Raw genomic sequence first — 17277 nt, forward strand, 5'->3', positions numbered from 1 at the left:
GTGGGGGTCCCACAGAGTAAACCTCAAACTAATGCCACATTGTGCCATTTTTATCTAGTATTCACCCTGTCCCCTCTCAAGGATTCAATATCCTTGTCAAGAGGATGTCTAGCCTCTGCTTAAAAACTTCCAGTGACAGGGACTCACTATGTCTCCCGAGACACACTCTCGTTTGTCTAGTTTGTCATGGTTTGCCTATGTAAGAATTCTCAGAACATAATCAACAAAACAAACAAACGGACAAAATAGAACCAGACACATTGAAATAAAGAACAAACTCACAGTGACCACAGGGGAGGTGGGAGAGGGATAATGGGGGAAAGAAGGGGAAGGGTCATTAAGGAACATGAATAGAGGACTAATGGGCACAGACAATGGGAGGGGATTGACTGTGGGAGTGGGGGATGGACAGGGTAGGGGAGAGCAAAGGGGAAAAAGGCGGGACAACCGTAACTGAACGACAATTTAAAAAATTTTAAAAAAGAATACTCAGAACTTACCATAACAGTTCAGATGATTCAGTTAAATGATGCATTTACTCTCTTTCGCCGGCATTTGTATCATGCACATGTTTGCTAAAGGTGTCTCTGTCTTTCTCCATTCATTCACTTCCTCATTCATTCTTTCAATCAACCATTCCTTTATTGAACAAACATTTCCTACGTGTTCATTTCATTCCATGAACACTCTAAACACTGGAAGGGATGCAAGAATGAGTAAAAAATTGTCTCTGCATGTTTTCATTCAAAACCAGAGGCCCAGAGCTTATTGTTCTAGATCAGGGGTATCAGACTCACTTTCACTGGAGGCCACATCAGCCTCGCAGTTGCCTTCAAAGGGCCGAATGTAATTTTAGGACTGTATAAATGGAACTACTCATTAACTAGGGGCAAGGAGCTGGGCGCCACCAGGTAGAAACAAGGTGGAGGGCCGGATTCGGCCCTCGGGCGTTGTGTTTGCCACCTGTGTTCTAAAATCCCCTCTAGGTTAGCAATCAGCTGTCGACTAAGGTAGGATATTAGGTCATCTCTTTCCCATTTCCTTTCCCACAACTTATCTTTCCCCTCTTTTCCAAAATGAAAACAGCTGCCTATTGGCATTTTCTGGTCATATGTTCCTTCATTGTTATTCCTATAACTCAATACCAAAGAGTGCCTCCCTCACTCCTAATGAACTCCTCCTGCCTCCTTGGAGCCTACACCCTTTTTCTATTCTTTTCCCTCTACTTCCACGCAGAGAAAAAAGGATGGCCTGACTGGGAGTCTTTCCCTTTTTCATTACAGTAGTGTTTTCCTTGTAAATCCCATCTTATAGCGTGGTGCTTGTGGCCTGTCAGGCTGTGTCCGGCCCATGTTAGGTGCCTCACTAGAGTAACACTGGCCCTACTCACAGGGAAGTGACAGCTTCCTGTTGGTTGAAATAGTTCTCATTTATCTCACAAGCCCCCTGCAGTTGTGGCTGCAAGCACAGCATAGGAAATACAGTCACTAATACTGTAATAACTATACATGGTGCCAGGTGGGTACTAGACTTATTGGGCACATCACTTCATAAATTATTCTGTAAATGTGTAACCACTTTGATGTACACGTGAAGATGATATCAAATAATACTGAATGTCAGCTGTCATTGAAAAAGAAAAAAGTTGTGATTGTTTATCACACTTGTAGGTAGCTGAGCATAGATAATGTAGGTAAAGTTTTGGTTTTCAAATAAAGGTGTGATACGCATGAAAATGTGATTTAAACTGTGACACAGCTGATTTTCATCCTTTTCCCAGAGATCTCTGGGGGTGATGTCTCTTCCCTGTAGTCCAACATATACATGTCCGTCAGCCATGTTGCCTCTCCAAATCCTGTTGGTTCTTCACGGCAGGCATGGCCACTCCCAGGAAACTTTCCCTGCCCACCCTAGCCCCGGGCACTCGCTGCCTTGGTGATTCCATTGGTGAGCGCTGTATGATCACACACACCATGCAAGTTAGCCTTCTTCATTCCGCAGTCTTATTTGCTATCTCATGTATAGTCTCACATGTGTGGTTTTCCTGTTGGGGATTTAGATTTGGATGAGCTTTTATAGACTTTTTGGTGTGGGTTTTTAAGTGAGCTGCTACCTAAGCTATTTGCTTCCCCCATTCAACCAGTTGGAAAAATAACAGATGCCTGTATGATGTGCTGGAGGAACACCAGGAGGAACTATCTTTTTTTAAAGATTTTATTTATTATTAGAGAGGGGAAGGGAGGGAGAGAGAGAGAGAGGGAGAGAAACATCAATGTGTGGTTGCCTCTTGCACACCCCCACTAGAGACCTAACCTGGCCCACAACCCAGGCATGTGCCCTGACTAGGAATTGAACTGCTGACCCTTTGGTTCACAGGCCAGCACTCAACCACCAAGCCACACCAGCCACGGCAGGAGGAACTATTTTAAAGCATAAACTGTTTCCTACCAGCCCTTCCTGGTGCCTGAGTGCTCAATGAGACTTTGATTGCTTTGGTTGTTTCCCGACAGTATTCAGTTTGGAAATGCTACTAACCATATGCTCCTGCTTCAGTAAATATCAGTGAAGATGCCAGGGATTTTAAACCGCCCTCCGCATTTACCTAGAGCTACTCTACTTTTTTTTATGGACTGAAATTATCCTAAAGCATTATTTATAAGCAATTCAGCTGCACAAATAATTGTTTTTGAAAGCTATTTCTTTATAGCAGGTAGGCTTCAAACTTTAACATGCACAGGAATCCTGTGGGAGGCTGGTTAACATACAAATTGCTGGACTTCCCCCATTCTGTCCTGAGTTTTTGATTTGGCAGTTTCTAGGGTAGGGCCTGATAATTTGCATTTCTAACAAGTTCCCAGATGCTGCTGGTCAAGAGATTATATACAAGAGAACTGGTGCTTTAGGGAAATGTGTTAACAGCTTTCAAGAATTCTATAGGAAAAGCACCCACAAGGGATGGGGGTTGGGGTTGGAGAGGGAGTGGGAGAACACCTCCGCAAGGTAAGTTGACTGGTTCAAAAAAACCAGTCTCCCTGTGGATTGGCTTTATTTTGAATCCCTTCATCTTCATATCTAAAGTAAGAAGCCGTGGGAGGAGCACTGAGGCAAACTCCGGCTCCCTTCCTTCCCCTTCCACCCTTCTCCTCCCCAAGGCATGCTATCCTTGCTCTTGTGTTTGCAAAGCTCCAAGGGCCCTTCTTTTGCTTCTGTAACTTGTTTCCTGAGCCCATACAGCCCAGCTGGCTCACTTCTACTACCTCTATAACTTTGTAAATCAACTTTCTTTTGTAAAAATAAATAAAGTAAGAAGCCCCCCATTAGGGTTTCTGACCTCTGGACTTTGGGACCTAAACAAATCCCAAAGGAGGCTTTCCCTACACCCAGTCCTCAGTTCACATGGGAGCTTCCAAAAGAGCTGTTGATCCAGGCTTTCCTGAAGTGTTGGCTCACCACTAAGTTTAATGTCATGGAATCAGCAAGGACTTCCTATAGGTCCCCTAGTTCATGCTAATTCCATGAAGGATGGGTCATCGAGAGCCTAGGTAGTGTGATGCTAACATCAGATTCTAAGGAGTTGGAGAAAAAGAAGCTAACCAACTAATCCTATTAAAACTACAAATCAATACAATTCGACAGCGGTTACAATATAAAGACAATTTTATTGCCAATAAAAGCCTTTAATAACTCATTTATCCCATTTCAGTAGGACCTTATTCTTTCTGATGAAAATCCAGTCATAGCATCTCTCATTAAAAATAAAATTATTCTGAAATAAATAAATATATAAAATAAATAGCATATACATTTCATAAATAGTTTGTCCTTATGCACAGTATCCATGCTTACATTTTAATAGCATTTTCTTGCAACCTACCCCATCTCCCACTTCCAATGGCAGGAAAACCGCATGTCAGGACAGATGAGAAACCTGCAGAGCCCATGCAGGCAGGGCTTGCAGCAGGGCTGTAGCCCTGAGGATTTTCTGCATGAGACTTTTCCAAAGCTCTGTAGTAGCATCTGTGGCAGATATTTTGGTCTTTCATTTACCTATTGTCAAGGTATTTGGGTAGATTGTGGGGCAGGACACCCCTGGCCCCTGGCAGGGGCCCCCGTTCTTTCTCTTGCCACCTCAGGGGAAAGAACATGAGTAAAGAAAAGAGTATATACAAGATTCCCTCTAGCCCACCCCTCCCCCCCATCCCTCCCCAAAATAACCCAACCTTGATATACACTTTGAACAACAAGGGAACAGCTGGGTTGAGTTGAACAGCAAGTGCTTCTCTGCTATCTAAATTGATAGGAAAGAGGACTGAAAAGCTATGAATATAGTGCTTGCAGACACAACTGTGGCCCCAGAGTACACGGATTACAGAGGTCACACTAGGGTCCGTTACCTATAGCGGAAGAGGTCTCTGGACATGGAGGGTAACTTAGAAGGATCTACTGGCCTGGGTAAAAAGTGAGTGAATTTCTGGTGTCGTTTAGTCCTGTATCCCTCCCGGGGTGAGCCGTCTTTATTCAGGGCCACGTAATACTGTCTCTCCGAGTCCGAGTGTTTGTACAAGGTGGAGGCATAGGTGTTGTACCAGTTTTCTTCAAACTGTTCCCGGAAAACACATTCACGCGTGAGTTTCTTCTGTGAGGAAACAAAACAAAGCAGAGCCCATTATATGACTATTTCTCCCATCCCAGCACGCTGGTGGACAACCCTGAAATAGCAATAGCACATTGATATTAGAAAATTTCAGTCCTGTCTCCTGGTATTATTGAGGTATCTTCTTTCCAAATAGCACCAAACAGTCCTGTCTGTATCACCTGCAGCCTCTTTCATGAGCCACACAAAAATGTTTTACGTGAGATCTTTCCTGAAGGCAGGGCACTGGAGGAGAAGGCCTCACCTGGCCCCTTCAGCCTGAGATTTTTTGTTTTTAAACATTTTTTATTGAATTTATTGGGGTGAATTGGTTAGGAAAATTATACAGGTTTCAGGGATACAATTCTACAACAGAGCTCCAGATTTTTCTGAGCCTGAAGATTTCTGCTATGGCTGCCCAGAGCCCCACTGGCACCCCTGAGTTTTCTGCCTGCTTAGGGCTAAGGATGTTCAAGTCCATAGAGATTCCAGTCAACCATGTCAACTGATAGGCAAAGGCCTTGGATCTATATAAAGTCCCACGGGAGGTGAGCTGTGATCTCTCCTGATGAAGGGTCTCAGGCCTATCAGTTGGAAAGCTTAGAAAAGATCTCCTTGCACAGCTCCTCCAATCTGGCTACTTCAAGCTAGCAGCTCCTGGGTCTCTTGCCTCTGTCCCTTCTCACACTTGAACCAGCCGCCATAGTACTTGCTGGGGTTGCCGATACTGAGTGCTGGGGACAGGCCTATCGCTTAGGTGTCAGGGAAAAATGTGCTCTGATTTCAAGGGGTGCAGGCAGCCAGAAAGCATGCTATGTGACTCAAAAGTCAATGCCACGATTTGGGATCCCTGGAAGGGGTTAAGTTCAGCAAAGTCACTGCCTGGTCCCCAGCTCCTGGCTAGCTTCCAGAATAGAGAACATGCACTGCAGCCAACCCAAGCCTAGCTGGATACTGAGGGCTGTCACCCTGGAACCCTCACCCTTCATTTGTTTGTTTCACTTGGCCTTTGGGACTCAGCAGAAGCAATTGGAAATCAGGGACTGTGTTGTTCATCTCAGAAGCCTCAATCTGAAGGCCAGCTCTTCCATCACCTGTTTTTGTGCTGGCCAGTCTGCTGATCCTGTGGGCACGCACTAAAATTCAGATGTGCTCCTCAGGAAGGTGAATGCCCCAAACCCTTACCATCTAACAAACGAGCATGGCTTACTATTATCATCATACCAGCTGGCCCTTGAATGGAAAAGGCGAAAGCAGTATGCTGCAGTAAAGCTTATATTTTTTAAAAAAGATTTTGTTTATTTATTTTTAGAGAGGGGAAAGGGAGAAAGAAAGAGAGGGAGAGAAACAACAATGTGTGGTTGCCTCTCGTGCACTCCACACTGGGGACCTGGCCTGCAACCCAGGCATGTGTCCTGACTGGGAATCGAACCAGCAACCCCTTGCTTCACAGTCTAGTGCTCAATCCACTGAGCTACACCAGCCACGCTAAAGCTTATGTTTTGATGGAGGCTGAATGAGTGAAAGTGTTATGCAACAAGTTCCAGGTAGCCACACGTGACTAGAAGACGCTAACTTTTTACCATTGACAAAAGTACCTTCAAGCGCCAGATAAAAGTCTTATACTTTTGCCTTACATTGTCCCAACGCTGGTGCTAATAGTCACTGATGAAAAGAAAACCTTCAACTTACCGACCCGTAGAGCTCTCCTCGCTCATTCATTCCTAAGTATAGGCCAGAGTCCACTCCACGGATGCTGATCAGCCCCACGGCCAGGCTGATAAACTCCAGGATGCCTAGAGCCAAAAAAGTGAGTGCCATTTCCATTACTAACATCAAGCTAAGAAGAAGCTGTGCATGTAATATGAGCTACCAGTCATTTACCCACAACTGGAGGCCAGCCCTGGGTGCCTTTCGTGAATGACCTGATTAAACCATCTTTTGCAGCAAGAATGGAACCACAGAGAAGACACTGAGTCTCTCTGGACCTCAGTTTTCCATACACGAAATGGGGAAAACCCATCTCTGCCTCTGCTCGACACCCTTAGGCATATTATGAGGAAGAGATCAAACCAGGAGAAGGCTTTGGCTACAAAAGATCCTAATGATAAGCCACTATGACTGTTAAATACCACCATTTCAAGAAATGGGAGGGCAGCTTCGTAAATGGGAGAATATAGCCAGGTTTCTGTCTCTTCCCGAAGTCCCTTCCCTCCTCCCTCCAGCACACAGCATTACCTCGCTGTCCTCTAGGCTGAACTTGTTTTGCACCCTCTTAGCTCCCATGTCCTTAAAGCCACATGAGGCTGTCAACTGCCCGTAGCTGCCTCTAACAAAGGCCACACAGGCCACTCATGAAGTTTGTTTCTCCTACCATAGGCAGGACGCAAAACTTGGCCTGGTAAGAGCTTTCTCTGAAAAGTGCTCTCAGCCACTGCAGCCCCGGGCTGACAAGCATGTCATTCTCCCCTTCTCTCTTGAGCGTTTCAAGTTTATCCATGGCAAAGAGTTGGCAGGTAGTATCAGACTTGGTACTGATGTTAGATGTTGCAGTTTTAAGGGGAAAGGGAAGACATTCAGAATGTCCCTCTGACTGACAAGGTTAGAGGTGAGGATTTCAGACCTTCTTCATTTACTGAGAAGCAGTAAGAGGAAAAAGGAAAACCACTAAGAGGGAAAAAAGACCAAAAACTGAAATGCTGGTGACACTGAAGACTTTATACTTCTTCCTAAGATACCACGTCTATTATATGGATGCACATATGATGGGCAACTAGCTTTCTCTGAGGCGTTCCTGTCTCTGACCGTGCTTTTCAGTGTACAGACCCAAACTTGATACGATCGACTCCCAGGGGCAACCAAAGGTATGACGTAAGCTCGTATCCGGCTGTCTTTCTTATCCAAAAAATGCAATTCTTAAGGGTAATAATATTCTATGTAATCTACATAGAAAGAGACTGATTTCCTCAAAATCACTATAACGTGCAAGTGGCTAATGTTGAAATCAGGTTCAAAACTCCAGTGGGAAGTCCGAAGAGCCTCAGTGACGCGGGCGGATGTTCTGGTGCGGCAGCTCTAGGGCGCATGTTTCCATGGCCCATTTGAAGAACGTCAAGTTCTTTGGCTGCCACTGTGCAGAACACTCACAATGTAGGCTTTGGCCTCCAGCACTGAAGTCCTCCAAACTTTATTCTCAGTCTGCTTGTTACAGTACAAAGGAGTTCTGAGAAAAGAGGTTGACAGAAGACGGTAGTGGGGGGAGGGAAAATACTCGGTGCCAAGTAACAGTTAAGCAGATACTGATTTAAAGGGCCAAACCCTTTAGATGTACTGTGTGACATTCTCATTTGGGTGCCGCCCTGTTTAACATTTTAATAAATGACTTGTAAGAGGACGTAGAGGGACTGCTTACCCTCGTTCCAGAAGACATACGGCTGAGAAGGTGACACAAACAAAATCCAAAGAGGTTTCAAGAGAATGGAAAAATGGGCTGACTCAAACAAAATAAGCTTTAATTAGAATAAAATGTAAAGTCCTGCACTTTGGTCCCCAGACCAATTACCCGAGATGTTTTGTGTCTGGGGTTTTGTGGGGGGAGGGTAAGCCTCAAGTGCAGACAGTTGAGCAAATCACACTGCTCTGTTTTGCGCCTATTACCATCATTGATTGGTCTGTGCAGGGGCTTTTCATTTATCCATTTCTTTCTTTTTATGTCCACACTCTGCCCCCATCGCGCTCCCCATTTCAGGCAACCGTGTACATTTCCTTAAAAACATGTACTGTTCTTTTCTGTTTTCATGCATTTTGTTCAAATGCCAGTCTGCCCATCTTGGCAATGGGGAGATGTGGCTTTAGCAAAACATGCGCAACAGCAGCTTAGGGGATTGGACTGAACGTGGTGATTCAGGAGGTTATTATGGAGCTAATGTAAAACTAGTCATGTCAAAATAAAATGATTAAAAAGCTAGTGTAAAACATAGGAAAAAGGGAAAAAAGCTAATGTGATTTTGGGCTGTACTGATCCTGGTCTCGTAGCTGGCATAAGGGAGGGGACTGCCCCACTCTGCTCCGCCTTAGTTGGGCCCCACTGATAGGATTGGTTTTAGTTCTACTGGGTTTGGAGAAGGCTACAGAAAAGGGAATAGATTGAAAGAACAGCCAGTGTGGCAAGGAAGGAGAAACCAGGTCATGATTCAGTTCTGGGCGCTAAGCTTTGAGGGATACCAACCCACTGGGGCCTTCAGTCCTTTGCTCCGCTCAGGCAGATTACTTCTGAGCTTCAAGTCGTACTTCCCTCATTCCCTGAGAACCTCATGTCTCTAACCACCCTGAGCTCATTAAGCAGCCGAGGTCAGCTTGTGATCTCACCACCCAAGACCTGGTGTGAGAACAAATCATGAAACCCAAGAGGTGTGGCCATTTGAGTCACCACAGTTTTTCTCCAAATCTCTGTTAACATGATGCCAAAGGACAGATCATACCGGAAGTCACTTGGGTTGTGTCCAGTAACAGGGGTCTCCAACAGCTGGGATCATCCCTGCCCAGCTGTCTTTGGGCATCATTTTCCTCTGCCAACTTTCCTATTAGCTGGATTCAAACTGTGGGAACCCAGTGGCACATGATGATGGAACAGATATTCCTAAACCTTCTCCTGAATCCCAGCCAGCATGAAGGGAGAGAGAAAACAAGCCATTTTCTCATTTTCCCAGCTACAGCTGGAGAGGGGTGTTAACAGCAAAGTGCGGAGGCAAAGTATTAAGTAGACAGAGTTTGTCCTCGGTCCTCTCACCACCCCCCACACAAAGCTCTGCTCTGCCACATCTTGACCTGCCCACCTCAGCTCTGGACTTTGCTTGACAATTCCCGGGTCCCACTGCTTCAGAACCTAGCCAGAAGACTGGCTAATGTGTCATTTAATCTGGCTCCATAACTTGCCTGAGCTCCCTCAGCCATCCTTTCAGACCTTCATGGCTAAGACAGTGCTGCCCTGGCATCCTGCCAAATAAGAACCAGATCGCTCAAAACCCAAAGCAGCTGCAGGAGCTTGCTCCATCCCACCTGGCGGGAGGCCTCTCCTCCGGTCTGGCTCCCAAGCCCTACCATGCCAGTCCACAGGTGCCCCTCAGAATGTCAGGGTCCCTGTGAACCTCCCGTAAATGCCACCAGCCAGGGGGAGACTGGAACACTCCTGGCTACTGATTGCAGAATGGGGGTTTGGGGGCGGGGAGGGGGGAGGATAGGCTGTGCCAACAGGTTATTATTTGGAGTCGGGGCTGCTCTTGGTCTCAGCCCGACTCGTTCTGAACACATGGATTCCAGGGTAATCCTTGGGGGCCCTGCTCTCCAATTACAACAAATAGCTATTTACTTTACATGGCCTTTGGAGACTACCTCCTCCCCCCAAGCAGAAATCTATAATATTTTATATCTTAAGTCTGGCCTACTTTACCCTGCTGGAATGTTGACTGCTAAAGCACTTATGGAATGTTAAAGTTTCGATTTATTGAATACCCTGGCTGATTAACTCAAATGTGGAGGGAGGAGTTAGCAAACGCAAACGCCACCTCTTTCTTTGCCAAAAGCTAGGCTGAGAAAGAGTAAAAATTGTGTTTGAAAGTTGGCAGGGGAGGTTACAAAGAGACAGCTTTGACCAGTTATCATCTCCTTTACGGAAGTGCCAGGAAGCCCAGGAAGGAGGAAAGGGAAAAGGTGATGCAGAGGTGGTCTCGGGCAGGGTTGGTTTTTTTTTTTTTTTTTAACTCAAAACCCAAAATGAAGCAGTCAGTTAAGCAGCAGTGAAAACATCCCTTCTTCCTGCCAGTTTTATTTCCTTTGGTTTCTCCTTAAACTTAACACCCTTAGCAGGCCCGAGAGATGAAAAGAAATCGAGATGTGTCCTTAGGGATGTAATTAAAGACCACTTATCCCAAGAGCCTATTACTGATTTATGTTGACCTTGTAGGTTATTGGGCTCAGCTTAGGCACAGAGTCAGACAAACCACTTGTAGCTGCTGGGAGCCAAGCTCCTCGTTTCTCCACCTCTGCTGCCCCCGCCCATCATTTCATGATTTCGCTTTTGTATATGAGGAATGAGCTCCTCCAATATTTTTCGGCAATTTTTGGGAGACTCTGGGGGGCTCTGAGGCCAGGGTGGGAGTCCCATTACCTGGGAAGAGGAACAAAAGGGGACTGCAAGGTCATAAGCGATGGAAGGAAAGGGAGCCAAGTTAACACTGCCTTTCCCTCCACGCCACCTTATCGCCCTTTTGAGGACATGCTGCGAGTTTATACAGACACCTGCACCCCTCCGTTACCCCCACCCCACACACCACCTACTGCACTCCGGCTCTGTGAGTGCATTTTTCCAAGATGACATAGACCTCATTAGGGTTCCTGCTTGCTCCCAGCAAGGAGCACCAGCCCTGGCCCTAAGTTGTTTGTTAGACTTGGCCTCTGTGCACCCCCCTCTTTACTGTGTGCTCCAGATGCAGCTCTCACAGGGCGCAGGGAACAGCAGGATGGGGAGGTTTGTGGGGAGTGAAGGAGGGTGGGCAAAAGAAGGGAACTTCTCCTATCTGGAGGTAGGCAAAACCTCTTATGGGTTTAGGGATAGAAGGTGTCCTTGGGCCACAGGATCCTTGGGAGGAGGTAGGGACACTGGGGGCTAGAGGGCCGGAGGAAGGGTTGCTGTCACAGCACCTGAACAATGGCTTGGTAGAGAATAGCAAATGAACATTAAATATGGCCAAATTATGGAGGAGTGAACACGTTTGCTTAGAAAGCTAATGATCTCTATCTCAGATCTAGGTTTGTATTAATTGTGTTGTGTATGTGAGACAAGCAGTTTGCCCTTTGAACAATCTGCGGAATTGCTGGGGGTGGGCACAGACAAAATCCTGGATGGAGGTTGGACATTTCCTGTCCTGAGCCCAGGAGGCACCTGTTTCTGTGGCTGAGAGTGGGCCCACGGCTGTTTCCTCCCTGAGGCAAGGAGTCCACAGGTAGCTCTGGGCAAAATCTACCCCAGGGCTTGTGCCTTTCCACAGTGCACACCGGAAGGCTTTCCTAGCTTCTCCAATACCCAGCTCAGGCCTTGCTGCTGCTTGGATTGGCCCCACCCCGGGCAGAACAACCCAGAGGCGGCAGGTGCGGGCCAAAAGTGACTTGGATGTGGGCCGCCCGCCCCCCACGTCCATAGCCCAGGAAAGCTGCTGGTCCAGGCCATCGCCCGCAACAGCCCTTCCCTCGAGGCTCAGCGCCACGCTGCAGCTGCGGCAGTCCCTGACTTCTTAGGCGGGTGCTCCTACTCCTCTCCCAGCTTCACCTGCTTCCATCTGAAGCAAAGCGTCCAAGTCTCAGAACGATCCCCTCGCACCGGGGAAAGACGGAGGAGGGTGGAGTGGAGAAAGGAGAGGCCGCACCTCAAGGCACCCGCATCCCCGTCCCCTCCCGATCGTGTCAGGGTGCCAGGCGCCCTGACGCCTGGTGGCTCAAGTCCGCAGGGTTGCGTCCCGCCAGCCCCGAGTCCCTGGCGGCCTTCCGCCTCGACGGCACTGAGCTGGGGGCGGTCCGCGGCGCCCCAAGCCTGAGCTCAGAGCCGTCAGCTCCCCAGCGCGCCGTCTGTCCACTCGCCTCCCGTCCCTCCCGGCCGCGTCCTCACCGAAGCGGCTGTGGTCGTGACGGGTGCCGTGCACCGTGCCGTTGGGGAAGATCTCCAGGTGGAAGCCGGTGCGGCAGTACAGCTGGCGGCGCCGCAGGATCCCCTTCAGGTGGGCGAAGTCTGTGGGCGAGCCGCGCTGCAGCTTTCCCTCGATCTGGCCCAGGCGCTCGTTCAGGAAACCCGGGGAGTCAGCTAAGGGCACATTCCCCAGAGACGAGGAAAAACCGTGCAGATCCCAGTCCAAGGAGGCGAAGACCCCCCCCACCTCCGCCATGGCGGGGTGCGTGGGGCCGAGCCGGGTAGGAGGTGCGCGAACAGCCTCTCCCCGCAGCGGGCGTGGGCGATTCGCCGGCGCTCACTCGCTCGCTGCTCCGCGCTCTGCAGAGCCGCAGTCGACGTCTGTTCGCGTCCAAGGAACTTCTCAGCGGCGGGGAGCGTGGGGCAGCGCGCTTCTGACCTTGCTCTCAGTCAAAGTGCCGCTCTCCCTCCGCATCCATCTCCCCAGGCCTCTCATAGCTGGCTTCGTCGAGGTATCGGATGCAAACGGCACTTTATATACGTACCCACTCCCCTTACATTGACATATTGGATATTTAAATACAAGCCACACCTCACTGGCATCCCCTCGGAGATTGGTGTGTGGGTTCTTTTTTTTTTCCTCCCTTCTCGTATCCATTTGGCTCTTTTTGGGAGAGGGGGGTGGAGGGGGGAAGAGAACGAGCGAGCTTCACTCCCTCTTTTATTATGAAAAAATGGCAGGAAAAAGCTACACATTGCAGTGAGGCATAACTGCTTTTGGCAGGTTTTTCTGAAACTGCTGATGAAATAACGGAGCCCAGTGCGTTGAGGCTGCTGGCGCCCACGGCCACTCAGGCCTATTGCGTGGAGTTGTGTCTGCTGCACGGGGGCAGTCCCCACCTCCCACGCGTCCTCGGGCTGCTAGCCTTGGGAAAGTGTCCTGAGGCTGGGACCGGGGCGTTCCCCCTTTCCTGAGCCCCTCTTGTTCCCTGGCTGGTCGGAGGCTGCAGAAGGGGTGCCTGGCCTGGGACAGGGGCTCCTTGGTTTCTTTGTTCTGTTCCCCCCTCCCCAGTCCCACTCCCCACCTGTAGGTCAGCAGGGGGCTGAGGAAGTGAAGAATCCGGAAGCGAATGCTGTTGCGAAATTTGGGATTGGGGGTGGCGGCGGTCCCTGCAGGCATCAAGGCGGGGCCTTAAGGGGTCTGGGAGGAGCGGGAAACCCCACGGAGGAAAGAAGACATTTTTTTTTTAAGGGACGTTACAGCTTAGGAGAAGGAGGGGGTAGTAAGAAATAGAAAGCGATCTTTTTGAAAAATGATCTCTACTGGCTTTCTGGGCGCGCTTTTACAAGGCTCTGGAGAGCAGACTCGATGAGGGGCTATTGGAAGCCTGGTAGGGGTTTCCCCCCACCCCTTTTCTTGTTGGAAACAGGTGTTTCCTCGCTCTGTTCCGTGCCCTGCTCCGAGATATTCTATCAGGAAGAGCGGCAGTTGGGACAGGAGCTGGCGGCACTCAGGGCAACGGGCAACGGGCAGCGTGCAGAAGAACTGAGAGCAGGTGCCCGACCTGACCCACACCCCCCTCCGCGTCCCTGCCCGGCACCTGAACCCTGGGACCCCTCTCAGGCCCTGGTTCTCAGCGTCCCGCTCGCCTACTAAACTGCGTTGTCGCCTGTAGGTTGCACCCACAGCGGGCTCTGGTCGACTTCTACCTCTCCGGCAGGAGGAGCAACAGAGCCAGCATCCCCCCGCCCCGCCTTTGCAGCGCCTCCTGCTGGAGAATCCGTGACTCACGGCGACTCCGAACTCAGGGTCTCCATTAGGGGAGAAAACAGATACAGCTCAATTCATTTAGTACAATTTGAGGTCCTGGTGCTGAGCTCCTGCGTGCACCCTGTGCTTTCTCTCTCGTACCGTGGCAATTCTTGGTTCGGAACATCGTGTCTTGGTTCGGAACATCGTGTCTTGGTTCGGAACATCGTGTCTTGGTTCTAGTGTGTCTCCCTAGCTCAGCCAGAGCCTGCAGAGCCAGGCATAAGGTCTGGCACATAGTAGATGCTCAGAAATCATCTTTTGATAGGCTCCCAGTGGTAGGGAGCACAGATGTAAATGCTCTTCAAACTGCAGGGGACACAGAAATGCAAAAGAAGGCATCTATACGGGAATATTATGGATGAAATATCAGTCTCTCTGCGATTTGCTTTAAAATAACCGAGAGTGAGAAGGCAAGAGGTAACAGTATTGTTCCTGTGTTCCTCGTTGTTGAAGCCAGGTGATGGGTACATGGGTGTTCATTTTATATTTCTTCTACTCTCTGTATGAATATACACACATGAAATTTTCCATAATAAAAACTTTAAGAATGGGGCTGACATAAAACAACTGAGAAACCATCCCTTCCTTCTCTGTTCTTCCCCTGGAAGATTTTGTGGATTCAGTGAGAAGGCGGGGAAGGAGGGACAGAGGTTAAGACCAGTATATAAGTGACTAGAATACAGGGCTGTAGAAGATGTACAGGGCTGTGTGGATTCATAAAGCAGAGAGAAGGCTGACCGAGGGTTCAGGGCTATGTTCTGGACCAAGGTGGCATTTGTAGAGGAGAGGTATTGAAGGGAAGATGAGAAGGATTTTGCAAATCCAGGTGGGCCACTTCCAGGAAGGGGAAAATAGTAACAAAGCAAGTGGAACAATTTTAATTGGTAAAGACTAGTTCTTGCGGGGGGGGGGGGGGGCGGGGAGAGGGTGTTTCATGAATGGTAAGTAAAATACTGTAGATAAAACTACTTTGAGAAGTATGTGATGTAAAGAATTTAGCTGTGTCTCTGATGATATAAATAATGCATCGATGATTTCCTGAACAGTCACTTCAGGGACCTTCCGCATTCTTTGTCCCCCAACATTCCCAAAGTCACCAACCACAGTCGCAGACTGGGAGGCCTACACGATCAAAGGTCAGAGGTACAAATGTTCCTTTGCTCCTCTGGGGCTCTTTTCAGATTAAGCTGATGATTCTGTTTTAAATATCGTTTCCGTGAAGTGTCCCAATGACTGAGCACTTCCATGGAAGTTATGTAATTTTCACAACCCTGTGCAGCAGGAGGTGCCATTACCACCTCCTGTAGAGGTGACATTAAGTGATTAGCACAGAATCATATCGTTAGTAAGGAGCAGAGGAATAATTTGATGTAAGATCCAATGGGGCAAACTACTCTCAATTTATAGGCCTTGGGATTATGCAAAGATCCACTTGTTTAGGGTCATGAGATTTCAGAATACTTTGGTTTACAGAAAATCCTCAACAGGACAAAATCTCAGACCAGGGTCGCGCTGGATATATGGGATGAGAGAAAGGTATAGGAAAAAGAAGTAACCCTCACTGGATTCAGGATGTCATTTGTACAGTGAAGGGGTAACTGAACCCCTTTACAGAGGTATTGTGAGGACAAAATGAAGTCACCGTTCAAAAGTGATTCCACAACGCATCCGAGATTCTGTCCTCCTTTCCCAATACCTCACAGGCCTGATGTGAAAAAGAAACCAACTTCTGTGAACAGCACATGGAAAACCAACATGCCTTTAGAAAAAGGACAGTTGTCCCTGGCTGGTGTGGCTCAGTGGATTGAGCACCGGTCTGTGAACCAAACAGTTGTTGGTTTGATTCCCAGTCAGGGCACAGGCCTGGGTTGCAGGGTGGGCCCCAGTGGGGGGAGACGCTAGAGGCAACCACACATGGATGTTTCTCTCCCTCTCTTTCCCCTTCCCTTCCCCTATCTCTAAAAATAAATAAATAAATATTTTTTTTAAAAAAAGGAAAAGAATTTGTATTGCTCTTTTGTCCTTTGTTCCTGCCTTCCTTCTTCTGCTTATAAGCTAAGCAGCGATATAGTCTAATGGTTGTCTGTGGTGTCAGACTCCCTTAGTTCAAGTCCCAGCTTGAAGCCATTCTAGCCTCAGTTTTCTCTTCCATATGATGACGATGATGATGATGATGATGATGATGATGATGATAGTGATCATAGTCATTACTGCCTAAGCTTGCTATAGGTTTAAATGAAAAAAATATACAGAATGTACTGAAGCTGTGCCTGGCACATATTAAGTGGTCATTGTTCTTAATATTATATACATCCTGTCTGGCCCCAGTTATTTTGTCCCCAGGTTTCCTCAAACTATGCTCATTTTTTTCCTAAGGGAGAAACGAAGTAGATGAGAACACCATGCAAGGCACCCCAAAGCAAACAATTCCAAGCCGATCACTCTTTCTGTGTGGTATTCGGTCAGCTTGTTCTCTATGTGCTTCAGAAGGCCTGTCTGAGAAACCGGCTGACTTAACCTGTCACCTCTGTGTGGGCAAGCAGGTAGTGAGGGAGTGGAGGTCAGAGAAAAACAGGAAATCGCTCATTTGTATAATTGCATTTACTGAGCGCCCTAAGTGCCAGACACTACACTTGCCCCCCCCCCATTCACGGGGGATCTATTCCAAGAACCCCCGTAGATGCCTGAAAGGACTGATAGCACCGAATCCCACATACACTATGTTTTTTTCCTATACGCACATGCCTTTGATAAATTTTAATTTGTAAATTAGGAACAGTGAGAGATTAACAACAAGCACTAATAAGCAAATAGGACAATAATAATAATGTAAGTAAAATAAGGGTGACTTGAACACAGGCACTGCAATATTGCAAAAGTCAATCTGATAACCCAGCCGACTTCTAAGTGACTAATGGCCGGGTGGGGAATGCATACACTGGACAAAGGGATGATTCACATCCCAGGCAGGGCAGAGCGGGACAGCGTGAGATTTCATCACGCTGCTCAGGACAGTTTGCAATTTCAAATATACGAATTGTTTGTTTCAGAAATTTTCCACTGAATATTTTCAGACCACTGTCGATCGCAGGTAACAAAAAGCAGAAGACAAAACCGTGGAGAAAGGGGAACTGCTGTATGGAAGTGTCGGAC

At 48.0% G+C, this 17277-nt stretch overlaps 1 protein-coding gene across 1 annotated transcript; it reads right to left on the reverse strand.

Annotated features, from left to right (window-relative positions):
- Positions 1-3639: 3639 nt before the first annotated feature.
- FGF16 (fibroblast growth factor 16) lies at positions 3640-12820 on the reverse strand. The gene is made up of 3 exons (XM_024575003.3): positions 12294-12820; positions 6326-6429; positions 3640-4636 (listed from the first exon to the last, which is right to left on the reverse strand). The coding sequence occupies exons 1-3, from the start codon at positions 12565-12567 to the stop codon at positions 4391-4393; spliced, it is 624 nt and encodes a 207-aa protein (XP_024430771.2). The 5' UTR covers positions 12568-12820; the 3' UTR covers positions 3640-4390.
- Between the last annotated feature and the right edge of the window lie 4457 nt (positions 12821-17277).

This window comes from Desmodus rotundus, chromosome X (assembly GCF_022682495.2).
Source record: "Desmodus rotundus isolate HL8 chromosome X, HLdesRot8A.1, whole genome shotgun sequence".
Lineage (NCBI taxonomy): Eukaryota > Metazoa > Chordata > Mammalia > Chiroptera > Phyllostomidae > Desmodus > Desmodus rotundus.

Bases quoted from the DNA above. Each gene is read 5' to 3' on its own strand.
- FGF16 (XM_024575003.3), bottom strand. From the start codon at position 12,567: ATGGCGGAGGTGGGGGGGGTCTTCGCCTCCTTGGACTGGGATCTGCAC. The intron at 6,430-12,293 runs GTGAGGACGCGG...TTTTGGCTCTAG, and splicing joins TCACGACCACAGCCGCTTCG to GCATCCTGGAGTTTATCAGC. The intron at 4,637-6,325 runs GTAAGTTGAAGG...GTTTCCTCACAG, and splicing joins GAGGAGAGCTCTACGGGTCG to AAGAAACTCACGCGTGAATG.